Source organism: Oryza glaberrima, chromosome 2 (genome assembly GCF_000147395.1).
Source record: "Oryza glaberrima chromosome 2, OglaRS2, whole genome shotgun sequence".
Taxonomy (NCBI): domain Eukaryota; kingdom Viridiplantae; phylum Streptophyta; class Magnoliopsida; order Poales; family Poaceae; genus Oryza; species Oryza glaberrima.
Window position 1 is genome coordinate 1,810,064 of NC_068327.1, and position 15,037 is coordinate 1,825,100.

General features: G+C 47.6%; 1 protein-coding gene across 2 annotated transcripts; it reads right to left on the bottom strand.

The window, feature by feature from the left end:
* Positions 1 to 8,977: 8,977 nt before the first annotated feature.
* On the bottom strand, positions 8,978 to 10,729 carry LOC127761023 (uncharacterized). Of its 2 annotated transcripts, none has more exons than XM_052285231.1 (2): positions 10,491 to 10,729; positions 8,978 to 10,389 (listed from the first exon to the last, which is right to left on the bottom strand). In XM_052285231.1, exon 2 carries the CDS (start codon positions 10,208 to 10,210, stop codon positions 9,155 to 9,157), a length of 1,056 nt encoding a protein of 351 aa, XP_052141191.1. In that variant the 5' UTR covers positions 10,211 to 10,389; positions 10,491 to 10,729; the 3' UTR covers positions 8,978 to 9,154. The 2 variants fall into 2 exon arrangements, with proteins under 2 accessions (XP_052141191.1, XP_052141190.1); XM_052285230.1 differs by having other exon boundaries at positions 8,978 to 10,392.
* Positions 10,730 to 15,037: the final 4,308 nt, after the last annotated feature.

Below are 15,037 nucleotides of genomic sequence, written 5' to 3' on the forward strand. Positions count from 1 at the left end.
ATGGCGGTAGAGCAGGCGAGGGCGCAAGGCACCAGGCGACTGCCGATTGGGCAACGAGACCGCTGTGGAGATTATGGGTACCCCATACCCACACGGCATGGTTATCCGACTAGTTATAGGGGATAACTTATATATATGGAATATGTAACAGATTATGACTTGGGTATTACGTTTCCTTGTATATTACGGAACGGCCTAAAGTCCTGGTTTGATAAGATTGTAAAGTAGATTTAGGAAACCGATACCGTATTGGATAAGGTTTCTATCTTGTAATCCTGCCCCCCATCCTATATAAGGTGGGCAGGAGGCCCTCTAGGGGGCATGAGCACATATGATCGTCAGATCTATACTACACCCGGCGGATTCAAATCCCCAAACAGGAGTAGGGTATTACCTCTCATTGAGAGGGCCTGAATCTGTCTAAATCCTTGTCTCCGCATCCATCCACTTTTAGGTCTCGTGCACTACCCCTTTTATTATTGCCGAATTCATGTTTCGACAGTTGGCGTGCCAGATAGGGGTTGCGTCGATTTTTTCCGTCGAAAGGTGCGATGGATAAAAATTCAGGAGCCGCCGACAAGCTCCACCTCTCAGATTCGGATCAATCCAGCTGGGGAGGATAATAACAACTCTGCGGCGAGCTTCAAATCCAATCTACGATTACAAGCATCGAGATTAATCGCCGGCATCGAGATTGCTTCAATCGGCTAGTGTTTTTACTTCGGGAGCCTGATGTTGTCGCAACCAGTGATCAAGCAATTAATTCGGGGTTATCAACCACGATGCTTCAGATTGGAAATCTTGAGACAGCTGCCATAGTTCATCCAGGATGCCGTCTCCCACCGAACAACCGTGCCAAGCACCACAGCGATCTGTTTACTTGCTCGTGTTTCAATCCGGCACCATCGTGTCCTCAAGCAAAGCAAGGAGCTATCAGCTATGCCTGTACATGTATACGCCAAGATGCTCAGTCTCGTATATCCCATACAGGAGTCCCAAAAGTATACATCAGGAGTAATATATTGGCTGAGATCATCGGAGGAAATCATCTCTGATTCAATCAAGCATGCCATACTCCGTTGATGACATATATAGCTTGGATCACAAACCAGGTTTATCGTTTTAAATTTTCCTACAAAAATTAAAATTACTTCACAGATCACTAATTATTTTTTGGTCTATTATTTTTATGCATGTACCACCGGCTGCACTTCGTCGCTGCCAACTGGTGTCCTCGCCTATACGGTTGGTTGGTCACACCACCGTTCATGGGCGTTCACGTCTTCACCGATCGGCTGGCCTTCGCCGCCACCGACTGGTGTTTTCGCCTGCACGGCTGGCCTATTATGCCGCCGCTGTTGGGTGTCTACGACTTCACCGCCGGCCTGCCTCCGTCGCTACCGACTGGTGTCCTCGCCTATACGGTTGGTTGGTCACGCCACCGTTCATGGGCGTTCACGTCTTCACCGATCGGCTGGCCTTCGCCGCCGCCGACTGGTGTTTTTGCCTGCACGGCTGGCCCATTATGCCGCCCCTGTTGGGCGTCTACGACTTCACCGCCGGCCTGCCTCCGTCGTTGCCGACTGGTTTCCTCGCCTATACGGTTGGTTGGTCACACCACCGTTTATGGGCGTTCACGTCTTCACCGATCGGCTGGCCTTCGCCGCCGCCGACTGGTGTTTTCGCCTTCACGGCTGGCCCATTATGCCGCCGCTGTTGGGCGTCTACGACTTCACCGCCGGCCTGCCTCCGTCGCTGCCGACTGGTGTCCTCGACTATACGGATGGTTGGTCACACCACCGTTCATGGGCGTTCACGTCTTCACCGATCAACTGGCCTTCGCCGCCGCCGACTGGTGTTTTCGCCTGCACGGCTGGCCTATTATGCCGCCTTTGTTGGGCATCTACGACTTCACCGCCGGCCTATCTTCGTCGCCACCGACTGGTGTCTCCGCCTACACGGCTGGCCTATTATGCCGCCGTTGTTGGGCATCCACGTCTTCATCGACCGGCTTGCCTTCATCGCCGCCGACTGGTGTCTCCGCCTGCACGGCTGGCCTATTATGCCACCGTTGTTGGGCATCACGTCTTCAACGATCGGCTGGCCTTCGCCGCCGCCGACTAGTGTTTTCGCCTGCACGGCTGGCCTATTATGCCGCCGTTGTTGGGCATCCACGTCTTCACCGACCGGCTTGCCTTCGTCGCCCCGATTGGTGTCTCCGCCTGCACGGCTGGCCTATTATGCCGCCGTTGTTGGGCCGCCGCTGTTAGGCATCTATGACTTCACCGCAGGCCTGCCTTCGCCGCCGCCGACTGGTGTCTCCGCCTACACGGCTAGCCTATTATGCCGCCGTTGTTGGGCATCCACGTCTTCACTGACCGGCTTGCCTTCGTCGCCGCCGACTGGTGTTTCCGCCTGCACGGCTGGCCTATTATGCCGCCGTTGTTGGGCATCCACGTCCTCACTGATCGGCTTGCCTTCGTCGCCGCCGACTGGTGTCTCTGCCTGCACGGCTGGCCTATTATGCCGCCGTTGTTGGGCCGCCGTTGTTGGGCATCAACGTCTTCACCGACCGGCTTGCCTTCGTCGCCGCCGACTGGTGTCTCCGCCTGCACGGCTGGCCTATTATGCCGCCGTTGTTGGGCCGCCGCTGTTGGGCATCTACGACTTCACCGCCGGCCTGCCTTCGCCGCCGCCGACTGGTGTCTCTGCCTACACGGCTGGCCTATTATGCCGCCGTTGTTGGGCATCCACGTCTTCACTGACCGGCTTGCCTTCGTCACCGCCGACTGGTGTTTCCGCCTGCACGGCTGGCCTATTATGCCACCGCTGTTGGGCGTCTAGGACTTCATCACCGGCCTGCCTCTGCCGCCACTGACTGGTGTTTTCGCCTATACGGTTGGCGGACTTCGCCGCCGTTAATGGGCTTCATCATCTACACCACTGGCTTGGTTCCACTGGCGCCGACTGGTGTTTTTGTCACCATTGATGGACTGCTTCGTTCCCACATCGGCTACTTTTGCTGTCACCGAGGGAATACGACAAAGCTAAGTCATCATTTATTTTATTCTTTATATGATATTTTGCCTTTTCCTTTGCCTCACTACATCAACTGGTTCGCCGTTGACTAGTGAGTCGGGGGCTACAGATGTTATATCATATTTTTTAAGCAATTTTCATAATATTTATCTTGATTGCTTGCGACATATTCTGAGTACAAAAGTGCCTATCGAGTTATGGAGTTCCATCTTCCTATGCTTTCCGTTTGGTTTGCCAATGGATAGTTGCCTTTGGGTCGATTCCTAGCACCCTGGGGCTTGTTGGATGGACCGAATAACGCAAGGTGCTAAGTATTATTCGGAATAAATCAAAAGCATAGAGATAAGATAATTTATTTTCTGCTCTTAATACTTGCAAAAGTACCCGAGTAATAAACTCCGACCCGTGAAACTTTGTTCCATTAATGACGAACTCGTGTCACTCATATGCATGCTTGGGAAGTGCTTAGGCCGACTCCCGGTGCTTGGTGGCTATGACTAGTCGGACAGAGTGTTTAAACGCAATGATTCATCTGCTCGGGGAAATCAAAATTGACAAGAGAAGAAATACATATTTATAAATATTTTAAAATACTTGAATTTTTCTCGAGTATTATATTTATATCAGATACTACTCATCCTATATGTTTGTTCTGCAGGATCCAGATCCAGATATGCATAAAAGGGATTCATGGCTTTAAGCTTATCTCTTACGATCTAGGAATGGATCAGTCAGAACATCACCACCGGCTTGCCTCGTCCGCCGCCGACTGGTGTTTCCGCCTGCACGGCTGGCCTATTATGCCGCCGTTGTTGGGCATCTACGTCTTCACCGACCGGCCGCCTCGTCCGCCGTCGATTGGTGTTTCCGCCTGCACGGCTGGCCTATTATGCCGCCGTTGTTGGGCGTCTACGTCTTCACCGACCAGCCGCCTCGTCCGCCGTCGACTGGTGTCTCCGCCTGCACGGCTGGCCTATTATGCCGCCGTTGTTGGGCGTCTACGTCTTCACCGACCGATTTGCCTTCGCCGCCGCCGACTGGTGTCTCCGCCTGCACGGCTGGCCTATTATGCCGCCGTTGTTGGGCATCTACATCTTCACCGACCGGCCGCCTCGTATGACGCCAACTAGTGCTATTGTCTTCATGGCTGGCCATGTCGCCGCCATCGCAAATAGGCGTCATCACCTTCAACGCAAGCTGTCTACGTCTGCTGCCGACTGGTTTCTTCACTTCCAAGGCTGTATGATTTTGCCAGTGTTGATTGGCCTTATCGTCTTCACCGTCGGTCATCTCGTCTGCTGTTGACTAGCGCCCTCGCCTCTACGTCTGGTTTATACCGCTACCACTACTGATGGACATCATCGTCTTCCGTCGCCGACTGGTTATGCCGCCGCCGACTGGAGTATCTATCTTCACAACTACACGTCTTCGCCACCGGTTTTCTTCTGTTGCCGCTGACTCGTGTTCACTTCATCATGGCTTTGCAACTTTGTCACCATGGTGGAGCGACTTCATCTTTATTATCTTCGGCATCGGCAAACTCAATTGCCGCTACTTCGCAAGTTTTGCTATTTCACCAGCCATGACGTCTACAAGAACTTCGACATCTCGGCATGCATTATCAACTATGATGTCGTGTTATATTATTACAACAAGTGGTTTTCCAATTTTCAAGAATTCTACTCGGACATCTTCTATACGTATATTCACTCAAGCAATGACTACTCGACGACAAGAAGCTACAGTTCTCGACTCTATGTTCAGTTGTTTCTCAACTAACCAAAGAGTAGGGGGCTACACAAATACAAGACTCTCAAAATTCGACAAGCTTTATGTCAAGATGAAGCAATCATCAATTAATCAGCCAATGGTCTTCGCCGACTTATTATTTCACTTTCATGGTTGCTATCAACTGGATCACCGACATCGTTATCTTCATCAACATCCTGTCAAGCCTCTTCAACATAGACCACTCTACTGCTATTGATGGGGAACTTCGTCATTATATTTGATCATCTATGATTGCTGCTTATCATCATTACTGTCGGTTGCGTTTGTCATCGCTGATTATTTTCTTCATCTTCATGATTGGTGGATTTCGTCATCGCCTTTGATGCGTGTCTACATCTTCACCGTCGGCTTGTTTTCGTCACCACCGACCGGTATGCTCGCCTTCATGGATGGCTTATTATGTCGCCACTAATGGGCATCTTCATCTTCTTCACCAGCTGCATCGTCTGTCACCGACTGATTATTTCGCTGCCATGGCTACACAACTTTATCGCTGGGCGTCTTCATCTTCATTGCTGGCTGACCTGACTGCTGCCGACTGGTTTCTTCGCCTTCATAGTTATGCAACTTCATCTCTTTTGATTGGTATCACTATCTTCACTACCACCAATATTTTTGCCACTTCTAGTGGGCAATATTATCTCTATATTGGTCGTCTTGTCTCTATGCCAACTACGTCAGCTACTATCAATGGACCATTGTAACTACGACAAAAGGACATGCTATATGATCAGGGGCTTACTAGCTCAAACACAAGTATCATACCTTCAATTTGGACTTGTTCCAGATACATGCAACATGAATTCATGATCATGGGTCTATTTTTATGCTCAAAGACTGGACTATTTATTATTCCCCGTAAGGGTTATCAACCGAATACTTGCACCAGTCGGAATTCAATTGTTATATCTATTTTGGAGTATCCCATAAAGGATAATCACTCAGATCAGAAGCTATTCATATGAGCTACACTTGGTCTATATCACCCGAAAGATTTATTACTCGGGAGCATGTTACATGCGTCATCCTTTAAAGGGTGTCGAAGGCATATTTTTTGGCCTAGGCCTAATATGTCTGCGGCCTAATATGTCTGCAGCCCATATTTTCAGGTGTGGCCTGTCACGTTCTTTTAGGGACTTAGGCATTCTTTTGCTTAGGCAAAAGTGCGCGTGATTATGTGCCCAATACTTTAAAATCCTTTTATACCGCAGTTACTCAACTTTTTAGGAGTTGGTACAATGCATTTTAAAAGGTGCCAAACAGTAATGCTTTATATAGCTCCCCACTGACTTTTTTATATAAGTCAAGGCGCTGTTTGGGTTCATAAAGCAATTGATTGGATACAATATCATTGCTTTTTGCCACGCAAGTGTGCACTTTTATTGACCAGTATTATGGCTTAGGCTGATTATATATTTTGGTCATTTTCCAGGCGGTTGGTAAATCCTTTATGAGTTTATTTACTCGGATTTTACACCACATATGCCATATATTTCCAGGTGTGGTGGAACCATGTGTCTTCTAGGGACTGAAGCACATATGTTAAAACAGTGTGTGCATGGCGTATGCCCAATACTTTGGAAATTTCTTTATTCACAACATACAGGCTTCTTTATAGCTGTTTTGCTATGTGAATTTTCAATGATGTAGCCAACTTTAGGTTACATCATATTTTACAAAGCAGTCGGTATATCACTCGGATCATGTTATTCAGGGATTCACACCGCGTATGCTACATATTAATATCAAGTCGCTTGGTTGACTATAATTATCGAAGCCACTCGGTTGGTTGGATTATTTATTCCTTGACTATATGCTTGGTTTGTTCAATTAACCACATAGTCGAGGGCTACACCTATTAGGTGCATCTAGTCGATGCACCTGACTTTATTTTTCAGCTCTCCACAGTCTTCAAATTTGGTAAAAGTACTCGGGAGACCATGGCAAAGATGATTGAAGCACTCGGCTTTGGAATAATCTAGTTCGAGAGAAGATTATCTTTTCGACTTTGAAGGTTTCAGGGGTTACTGTGGAGATTATGGGTACCCCATACCCACACGGCATGGTTATCCGACTAGTTATAGGGGATAACTTATATATATGGAATATGTAACAGATTATGACTTGGGTATTACGTTTCCTTGTATATTACGGAACGGCCTAAAGTCCTGGTTTGATAAGATTGTAAAGTAGATTTAGGAAACCGATACCATATTGGATAAGGTTTCTATCTTGTAATCCTGCCCCCCATCCTATATAAGGTGGGCAGGAGGCCCTCTAGAGGGCATGAGCACATATGATCGTTAGATCTATACTACACCCGGCGGATTCAAATCCCCAAACAGGAGTAGGGTATTACCTCTTATTGAGAGGGCCTGAACCTGTCTAAATCCTTGTCTCCGCATCCATCCACTTTTAGGTCTCGTGCGCTACCCCTTTTTATTAAACCGCCGACGCTGACAGCCGAGCAGCTAGCAGATTAGGCGGCGAGCAACAGCAGCTAGAAGAACACTAAGCACCCGGTGAATCAATAGTTAATAGTCACTGAATTAATGTCTGAATTAGTCATTGTCTTGCACTCTTGTCCTATTGCTTTTTTTCTATAATGCTATATATGCTTAATCACTGTAAATATGTAATCTATCATTCTAATGAAGTTCAACAAGAATAGTATGAGATTTATTACAAGAATTGAGCCTCATGTTCCATCGTTTTGATTTATTAATTTGCTATGGAGAAGAAAACAACATTGTTAAAATATTATAAAGCAATTAAAGTGGCAACCTTGGATCGATGAGAGCGCAAACTATTCTGATTTAGATTGTGTATACTGTTGACCATGAGATGTACATGATTCTGATTTAAATTATGTATATTATTGATCATGAGATGTGCATGCCATTTTTCAATCCCAGGAAAGCGTAGGTCCAGGAAGAATCAAGCGGAAGTTCAGGGACATGCACTTGGGAATCTGCTGAAGTTTTCTCTGACATGATACGGTGAGACTGTCTTTCTCTGAATTTCTTCTGGAAAGTGAAGAAGTTTTGTGCCATGCTTAGATCTGTTCTTGTGTTAGTTGGTACTCTCTTCAGCCAGTAAACTAGTAGAGACAACGCTTCCGTTTGCTTGTGAAATCAATTTTTAATCTGCGTGAATCAATAAAATGTTATATCAAATATTTTTGTCAACAATACAACCAAATATCTATGCATCGAAGAATATAAGCAAAAAAAAAATGCCTTGACCATAGTAATCATTTTTAATTTCCGTCATACCATTAGCCTATCACAAGCCCTACAGCTTTGATGGAGCTGTTTGATGAATCAGCGAGCACAGGCACCTCTTCCTTATGAAACTCAACAGATCCAACTGAACCTATGTGGCCTGATTCACATTGCACCCAAATTTAGAATTGATAGTTGAGCGTACCTATGTGGCCTGATTCACATTGCACCCAAATTTAGAATTGATAGTTGAGCGTCCATCATTAACAGAAAGCATTTAACAATCTTATTTCCACAGGATGAGGTTCATCTGAATTACAAATAAATGTGCATGGCCCCTATGGCCCTATGCTGCAATATGACATAGGTAGAAATCAACAGAAAGATATATCCAGCTCATTCAATCTACCCTATAGCGATCAACAGAAAGGACATAGGTAGAAATCAACAGAAGCTTTTGGATTATATCCAGCTCATGATCAACTCACCAGATTATATTGATGAATCACTGGAAAAAATTTCACCACATTTCCATGCATACAAATGTTGGGGGATAAATTCAAGGCCAACAGCAGTCTCTATAAGGATCATCAAATACAAACAGGAGGTGGTGCGGGGGGATATGGTTGTCCCTAGAGAATAGTAGAAACTGTTCATTTCATACAAGAGTGTACACGTCGATTTTATCAACATTAGTCAGAAAATAACCTAACTAATCACTGTGCACCAATCTAAAATTCAGGGATTAGATGAAAGAGTAATCTGCAATATTATGGTAACTTCGACATATATTTTGACAAAATTTATATTAGAGCAAGTACCCATAAACCATAATAGCCTTCTGAACATTAAATCACAACATGAGAGGACCTGAACTGTGATTTGCAGTCAGGAAAAACCAATGATATGAATTAGTAAAAAGATTTACAAGGAAAAACCAATGATATCTCCAAGCAAAATATATCATCTGATTTACAAGGAAATTGGGAAATAAGAAATATAAATTAAGCAAAGAACTTTACTGTCCCCTCACGGACCCAATATAAATTAAGCATTTGATTTTAATAAATATAATCTGAAACGAAGGGAGTAATAGCTGATTAAAGCACCCAATAATATATTCCGCTGATAAGCTTGTACATCTCCGACTTGTGCTTCACGAGGCGGAGCACTCCAGTGTCGTCGCAGCGCTCCACCTCGACGGCGGTGAACACAGCGAACAGCTCCGGGTTGTGTTGTTCGTCGGGGTCGAAGAAGCCGGTCTCGAAGAACCTGGCGATGCAGAAGTTGGCAGAGCCCAGGTGCACGAGGTGGGAAGACACCTGCGTCAACGCCTTGGGCGGCGTGTACTCCAGAGGAAGGAGGTTGTGCTGCTCCGGCTTTCTCCCGCCGCTAATGAGATCAGACGCAGATAGGACGTTGTCGCTGCCGGACGAGAGGCCGTAGAACAGACCGTGCTCCGGCACGTACACGGCGAGGCCGGTGAACGGCATCGCGCACCACTCGCCGCCGCTCGCCACCGCGCTCCACTCTCCGCGCTCCGTGTGGAACCTGTAGGTGCCGACGCCTTGCTTGGATATCCAGATGTCCAGCCCATCCACCACCGCGTAGGAGTCGAATTGGAAGTCGCCGCGTTGCTTCACCATGTAAGGAGGCGGCGGGAGAGTGTGGCAACACCAGTCGCCGTCGGCGTCGGTGAAGCTCTCCCTACTATAGGTTAGGGCGTGGAAGCAGTGATCATGGCCGCCGGTGAACGGGCCCTGGATGTCGTCGAGGATGTAAAGGTCGTCGTCGCCGATGGTGAGGGACACGGGGGAGACCTTGGGCATGGGGAGGGTGGGCAGGGAGCGGACGACGTGCTCGTCGGGGTCGTACAGGAGGGTGCGCCCCGTCAGGTCGGTGCCGACTATCTTGTTATGCCTTCCACCAAGGAGCATGAACTCCATCGTCTCCATCGCGCAGACCGATGCACGGAAGCTCATCACCGGGCATGGCAGATTGCCGTACTCCACCGCCGCCGCGCCGTCGTGTGCTCCGGCGTCCAGCGGCGTTGCCAATTTACGGGGGAGGAAGAAGCGTGACATGTCCATGCGCCGCACTGTGTAGTTGCCTTGGACCTTATCAAGCACCAGATTCACAAATCGCCGGTAACTCATAACTGATCTTCCTCCTCCAAATTATGAACAGGAATCTACTAGATATGTATATGCACTAGTTGCATATACGATCGATCGATTAGTTGGATTTATCCGAAATTCTTTGTGCTTCGGATGTTAATTGTTCATCTTGTTGATTCCAACACATCGAGGCAGCATGAATATCTGTACCTCGATTTCTCCTTGTACAAAAACCAGAAATAATCCAGCAATTATTACTCACATCTCCCACTGTATTACTACTAGTATAACAATTAGGATCAAAAATTGCGTAGAGTACCTGCGATTTACCAAAAAACCGACTCCGGATTTACTTCTGTCCGCCGGAATCCAGTCGAGTGTTCATCTGGATCCAATCGATATCCACCGGATTTCTCCTACTCCTCCTCCACAACCCGGTTGAATGCAAGCAGATGGAGAAGCGAATCAGGCGTTGGGTTGCGGGGACGGGCAGCGGCGGCGGCGGCGGCGGCGGCGGCGGCGATTTTTTATTCTGCTGCGAGGGACAAGGACCAAGACTTATGTTAGGGTTATGTTTGGGCTCGAATGGGCCGAGGGCCGACTAGGCCCATAAAGCGAAGGTTCAAGTTTGTCTCCCATATCCTGATTCTGATTTTCCTTTTTCAAACCAATCCTGCGATTATTTTTTTCCCCCTCCTTTTGCAATGACAAATTGACAGTCCTGCATGTTGATTTCGTCTAGGAGGGTTAACTTGCGACATTGCTCCAGGAAACGTACCAACAAAAGCAATGGATGCTCCACGCAACTCAGATAAGTTATCCAGACAAGGAGGGGTGATGGTGGTCAACAGGTGGGTGACCAGAAATTAACGTTAACTACAATCATAGCTTAATCCATGCAAATCAATATCTTATCAGCTTTAATTAATTGGCATGATAATGCAAGCTTCAGTGATCAGTACTAGTTCACTACTGCTTGCTCCATGTAAATTGCCACAGAGAGAAGAAGGATCAGGAGTGCACCTGGCTTACACTGATCGATGCTGTTCTCAGTTCTCACCACCATTTTTACCTCGAAGATTTCTTGATTCGATCAGCAAACCAATTGGAAGCGATGCAGTTCAGGCTGGAGATCTTGGTGCTGCTCCTCTCCTTTTTGTATTTTTTTTTATTTTTTAGATTGTAGAATCAAGGAGTGTTAGTATTTCATGGTTACTCTCATTGAGAAGAGGATGGCACAAGAGATGGGGCAATTTTCTGGTTTTCTTTCATTCACAAACACAAAGTCATATCCTCCCAAAGGGGATTGGATACATATTTATAGCTGCTTGTAGCAGCCATGCTAGGGCAAGTGGGTGCTGTCCTAGAGCATCCCAAACTGAATAAAGCATAAAGGAGATACTAGATGCTGTCCTAGAGATGCTAAAAGCATAACCGAAAAATGCTAAAAGCAAAACTGAAAGTACGCTATCCTAAAAGGGGAAAAACAACCTAAAAGCAAGAGAAGGACCACAAGGACCAAGGACCAACCACAAGACTTATTCCTACATTCTCCCCCTAAGTCTTGTGCGCCGTCTTGTGGGAAAGTTAAGCCATCCCGATCCGGGAGCAAAGCTCAAGGAACTTGATCCTCCCAAGGGGCTTGGTGAGCAAATCAGCAAGCTGGTCCTTAGTGTTGATGTAGCTCGCCTTGATGCTCCCTTCCTCCAAGTAGCTTCGGATGAAATGGTACCTCACCCGGATGTGCTTGCTCCGTTCGTGAAAAACGGGGTTCTTTGCCAGGGCCAGAGCGGACTTGCTATCCACCCTGAGCTCCACCGCTCCAGTGTCTCTGCCGAGGAGATCACTAAGCAGTCGAGCAAGCCAGAGCGCCTGGGTCGAAGCGGCGGAGGACGCCATGTACTCGGCCTCACAGCTAGACAGGGCCACCACCTGTTGCTTGACCGACTACCAACTAACGAGGCACTCGCCAAGGAAGAAGAGAATCCCGCTCGTGCTCTTGCTGGTGTCGATGTCGCCGGCGTGGTCGTTGTCGCTGCACCCGACGAAGTGTGCCTTGCCAGGACACCTCGGGTAGTAGAGACCGTGGTCGAGAGTCCCCGCAACGTAGCGGATGATCCTCTTCACAGCCTACTGGTGCTCCATCGTCGGTCGCTGCATGAACCGACTGACGTAGCCGACGGAGAAGGCCAAGTCCGGCCGTGTGTGGGTGAGGTAGCGAAGGCTCCCCACAAGACGCCGGTACTGTGTAGCATCCACTTCCTCCGTCGTGCTATCGCGGCTCAGCTTCAGTCTCTCCTTCATCGGAGTAAGAGCTGGGTTGCAATCGGTGAGCCCAGCCAGCTCAACGACGCGCTTGGCGTAGGCGGTCTGTCGAAGCGTGATCCTGCAGTCGTCGTGGTGCACCTCGATCCCCAGGTAGAAGGAGAGAGGCCCCAGATAACTCATCTGGAAGGTGGCCTTCATCTCCTCCTTGAACGCCGCAACCTCCGCATCCTTGGTGCCGGTGATCACCAAGTCGTCGACGTAGACACCCACCAGCAAGGCATTTCCTCCATTGCCCCGCCGGTAGATGGCCGCCTCGTGCGGGCTTTGCTCGAAGCCCATCCCCTTGAGCGTGGAATCCAACTTGGCATTCTATGCCCTCGGTGCCTGCCGCAAGGTGTAGAGGGCCTTCTGCAGGCGTAGCACCTTGCCCTCCTTGCCATGGATCACAAATCCCGGCGACTGGTGCATGTAGACCTCCTCCTTCAAGTCACCGTTCAGAAACACCGATTTGACGTCCATGTGATGGACGCCCCAGCCCTCCTAAGCAGCTAGCGCAAGAAGGAGTCGCACGGACTCCATCTGTGCCACGGGAGTGAAGGCGTCGTTGTAGTCGATCCTCTCCTGCTGCACGAAACCTCGTGCCACCAAGCGAGCCTTGTGCTTGACAATGGCTCCGGCTTCATCCCTCTTCAGCTTGAACACCCACTTAAGGGTGATCGCGCGGTGACCATGAGGGAGGTCAGCAAGCTCCCAGGTGCGGTTCTCCTGAACCACGTCCATCTCCGACTGCATCGTGGCACGCCATGCCGCGTGTTTCTCGGCCTCTGCGAAAGACCGAGGCTCACCGTCGTCGCACGCAAGGTGCAACTGTGCCTCCAGGTCATGAGGTACCAGCCCCGGCACCGGCTGGTCGCCGAGAAGGTCCTCTATCGTACGGTACCGTAGCTTCTCGCCGTCGTGATATGTGTCGATGCGCTCCCCGTCGTGGGAAAGCGGAGTAGCGAACTCCACCGGGCTGCGCTCAACACGAGCTGTTGGTTTCTGTTGGTCATCTTGTTGGTTTCTGTTTTAGACTTGCTAGAAAACAGAAAAAGGAATGGGAAATTACTTTTGCGAAAAGGAGATGGCAAAAACCGCGTTTTGTCCCGAGACAGGCGGTCAGACCACAGCAGTACCGGCGGTCAGACCGACGCTCTACCCCCAGTCAGACCGGCGGTAAGCCTTCGGTCAGACCGGCCTCGGGTGAATTTTTCTAACGGGAAACGTGTTGAATTTTCTACTAGTTATGCTCCTGTTGGTTCTGGTCGTGTGTTTCGGTACTGGATTCCTAAATTTTTATTATCTAACCCCAGTACTAAGGCTTCGACTTCTGTTTGTGTGTAGGCATTTTTGGCGAGGAAGGAGAACGTATGGATTGTGGATTCCGGTTGTTCGCGACACATGAACGGTGATAAAAATTGGTTCTCCTCCCTCAAGAAGGCATCAAGGAAGGATTCAATCATCTTCGGCGATGCTTCTACTAGTATGATCACTGCTACTGGATCTGTCAAGGTAAGTGACAAGTTTACATTGAATGATGTCGCCTTGGTTGAGAATTTGAAGTACAATTTGCTCTCCATTTCTCAAATTGTGGATGAGGATTTTGATCTGTTGTTCAAGAAAACTGAAGGTAAGGTCTTTAATTCTTCTGGCGATGTTGTGCTTAATGTTTCTCGATATGGAAGAGATTTTAAGGCTGATTTTGAAAAAAGTGTTTCTTCAAAGATTACATGTCTTGTTGCAAAATTTTCTAAAGATGTGATGTTTTGGCATCGTAGACTTGGACATATAGGCTTTGATCATCTCACTAGACTTAGTGGTTCTGATCTCATTCGTGGTTTGCCTAAACTTAAGAAAGATCTTGATTTGGTTTGTTCACCATGTTGTCATGCTAAGATGGTTGCTTCTTCACATACTCCTATTTTTTTTGTGATGATGGATGCACCGGGACAGCTATTACATATGGACACTGTTGGTCCAGCTAGAGTGTAATCTGTTGGAGGAAAGTGCTAGTGCTATTAATATTGCTAAAAATCATGTACAACACTCACGCACGAAGCACATTGATATTCGTTATCACTTTTTGAGGGATCATGTTGAGAAGGGAGATGTTGAATTGGCTTTTGTTGATACTCAATTGCAATTGGCGGATATTTTCACGAAACTGTTGGATTCTTCTCGATTTGCTTTTCTTTAAGGCGAGTTGGGGATTGTTCATCCTTTTGGCATCAGTTGAGTGGGAGTTTTGGCTCTTTGTTGCATTCATGTTTTCTTTTCTTCTTTTGATTTTTCTTTTTGCATACATGTTTTATTCATGCATGGTGTGATAAAAAATGAAAAAAACATTAAAAATTGAAAAATTGAAAAAGAGGAAGAGCTATGTTTGTGCGTTAGTATATTCTCGTGCTTGTTAGCAATACATGTTAGGTACTATGGTGACTATTTTAGCTTGCATGCATGTTAGTTTTTATATGAGCTTTTGATATTGTCTTTAAGTGATTTGATACATGACACATAATTTTTCACTTGAATTAAGAAAACATGCAATATTGATGCTAG

Bases quoted from the DNA above. Each gene is read 5' to 3' on its own strand.
- LOC127761023 (XM_052285231.1), bottom strand. From the start codon at position 10,210: ATGAGTTACCGGCGATTTGTGAATCTGGTGCTTGATAAGGTCCAAGGC.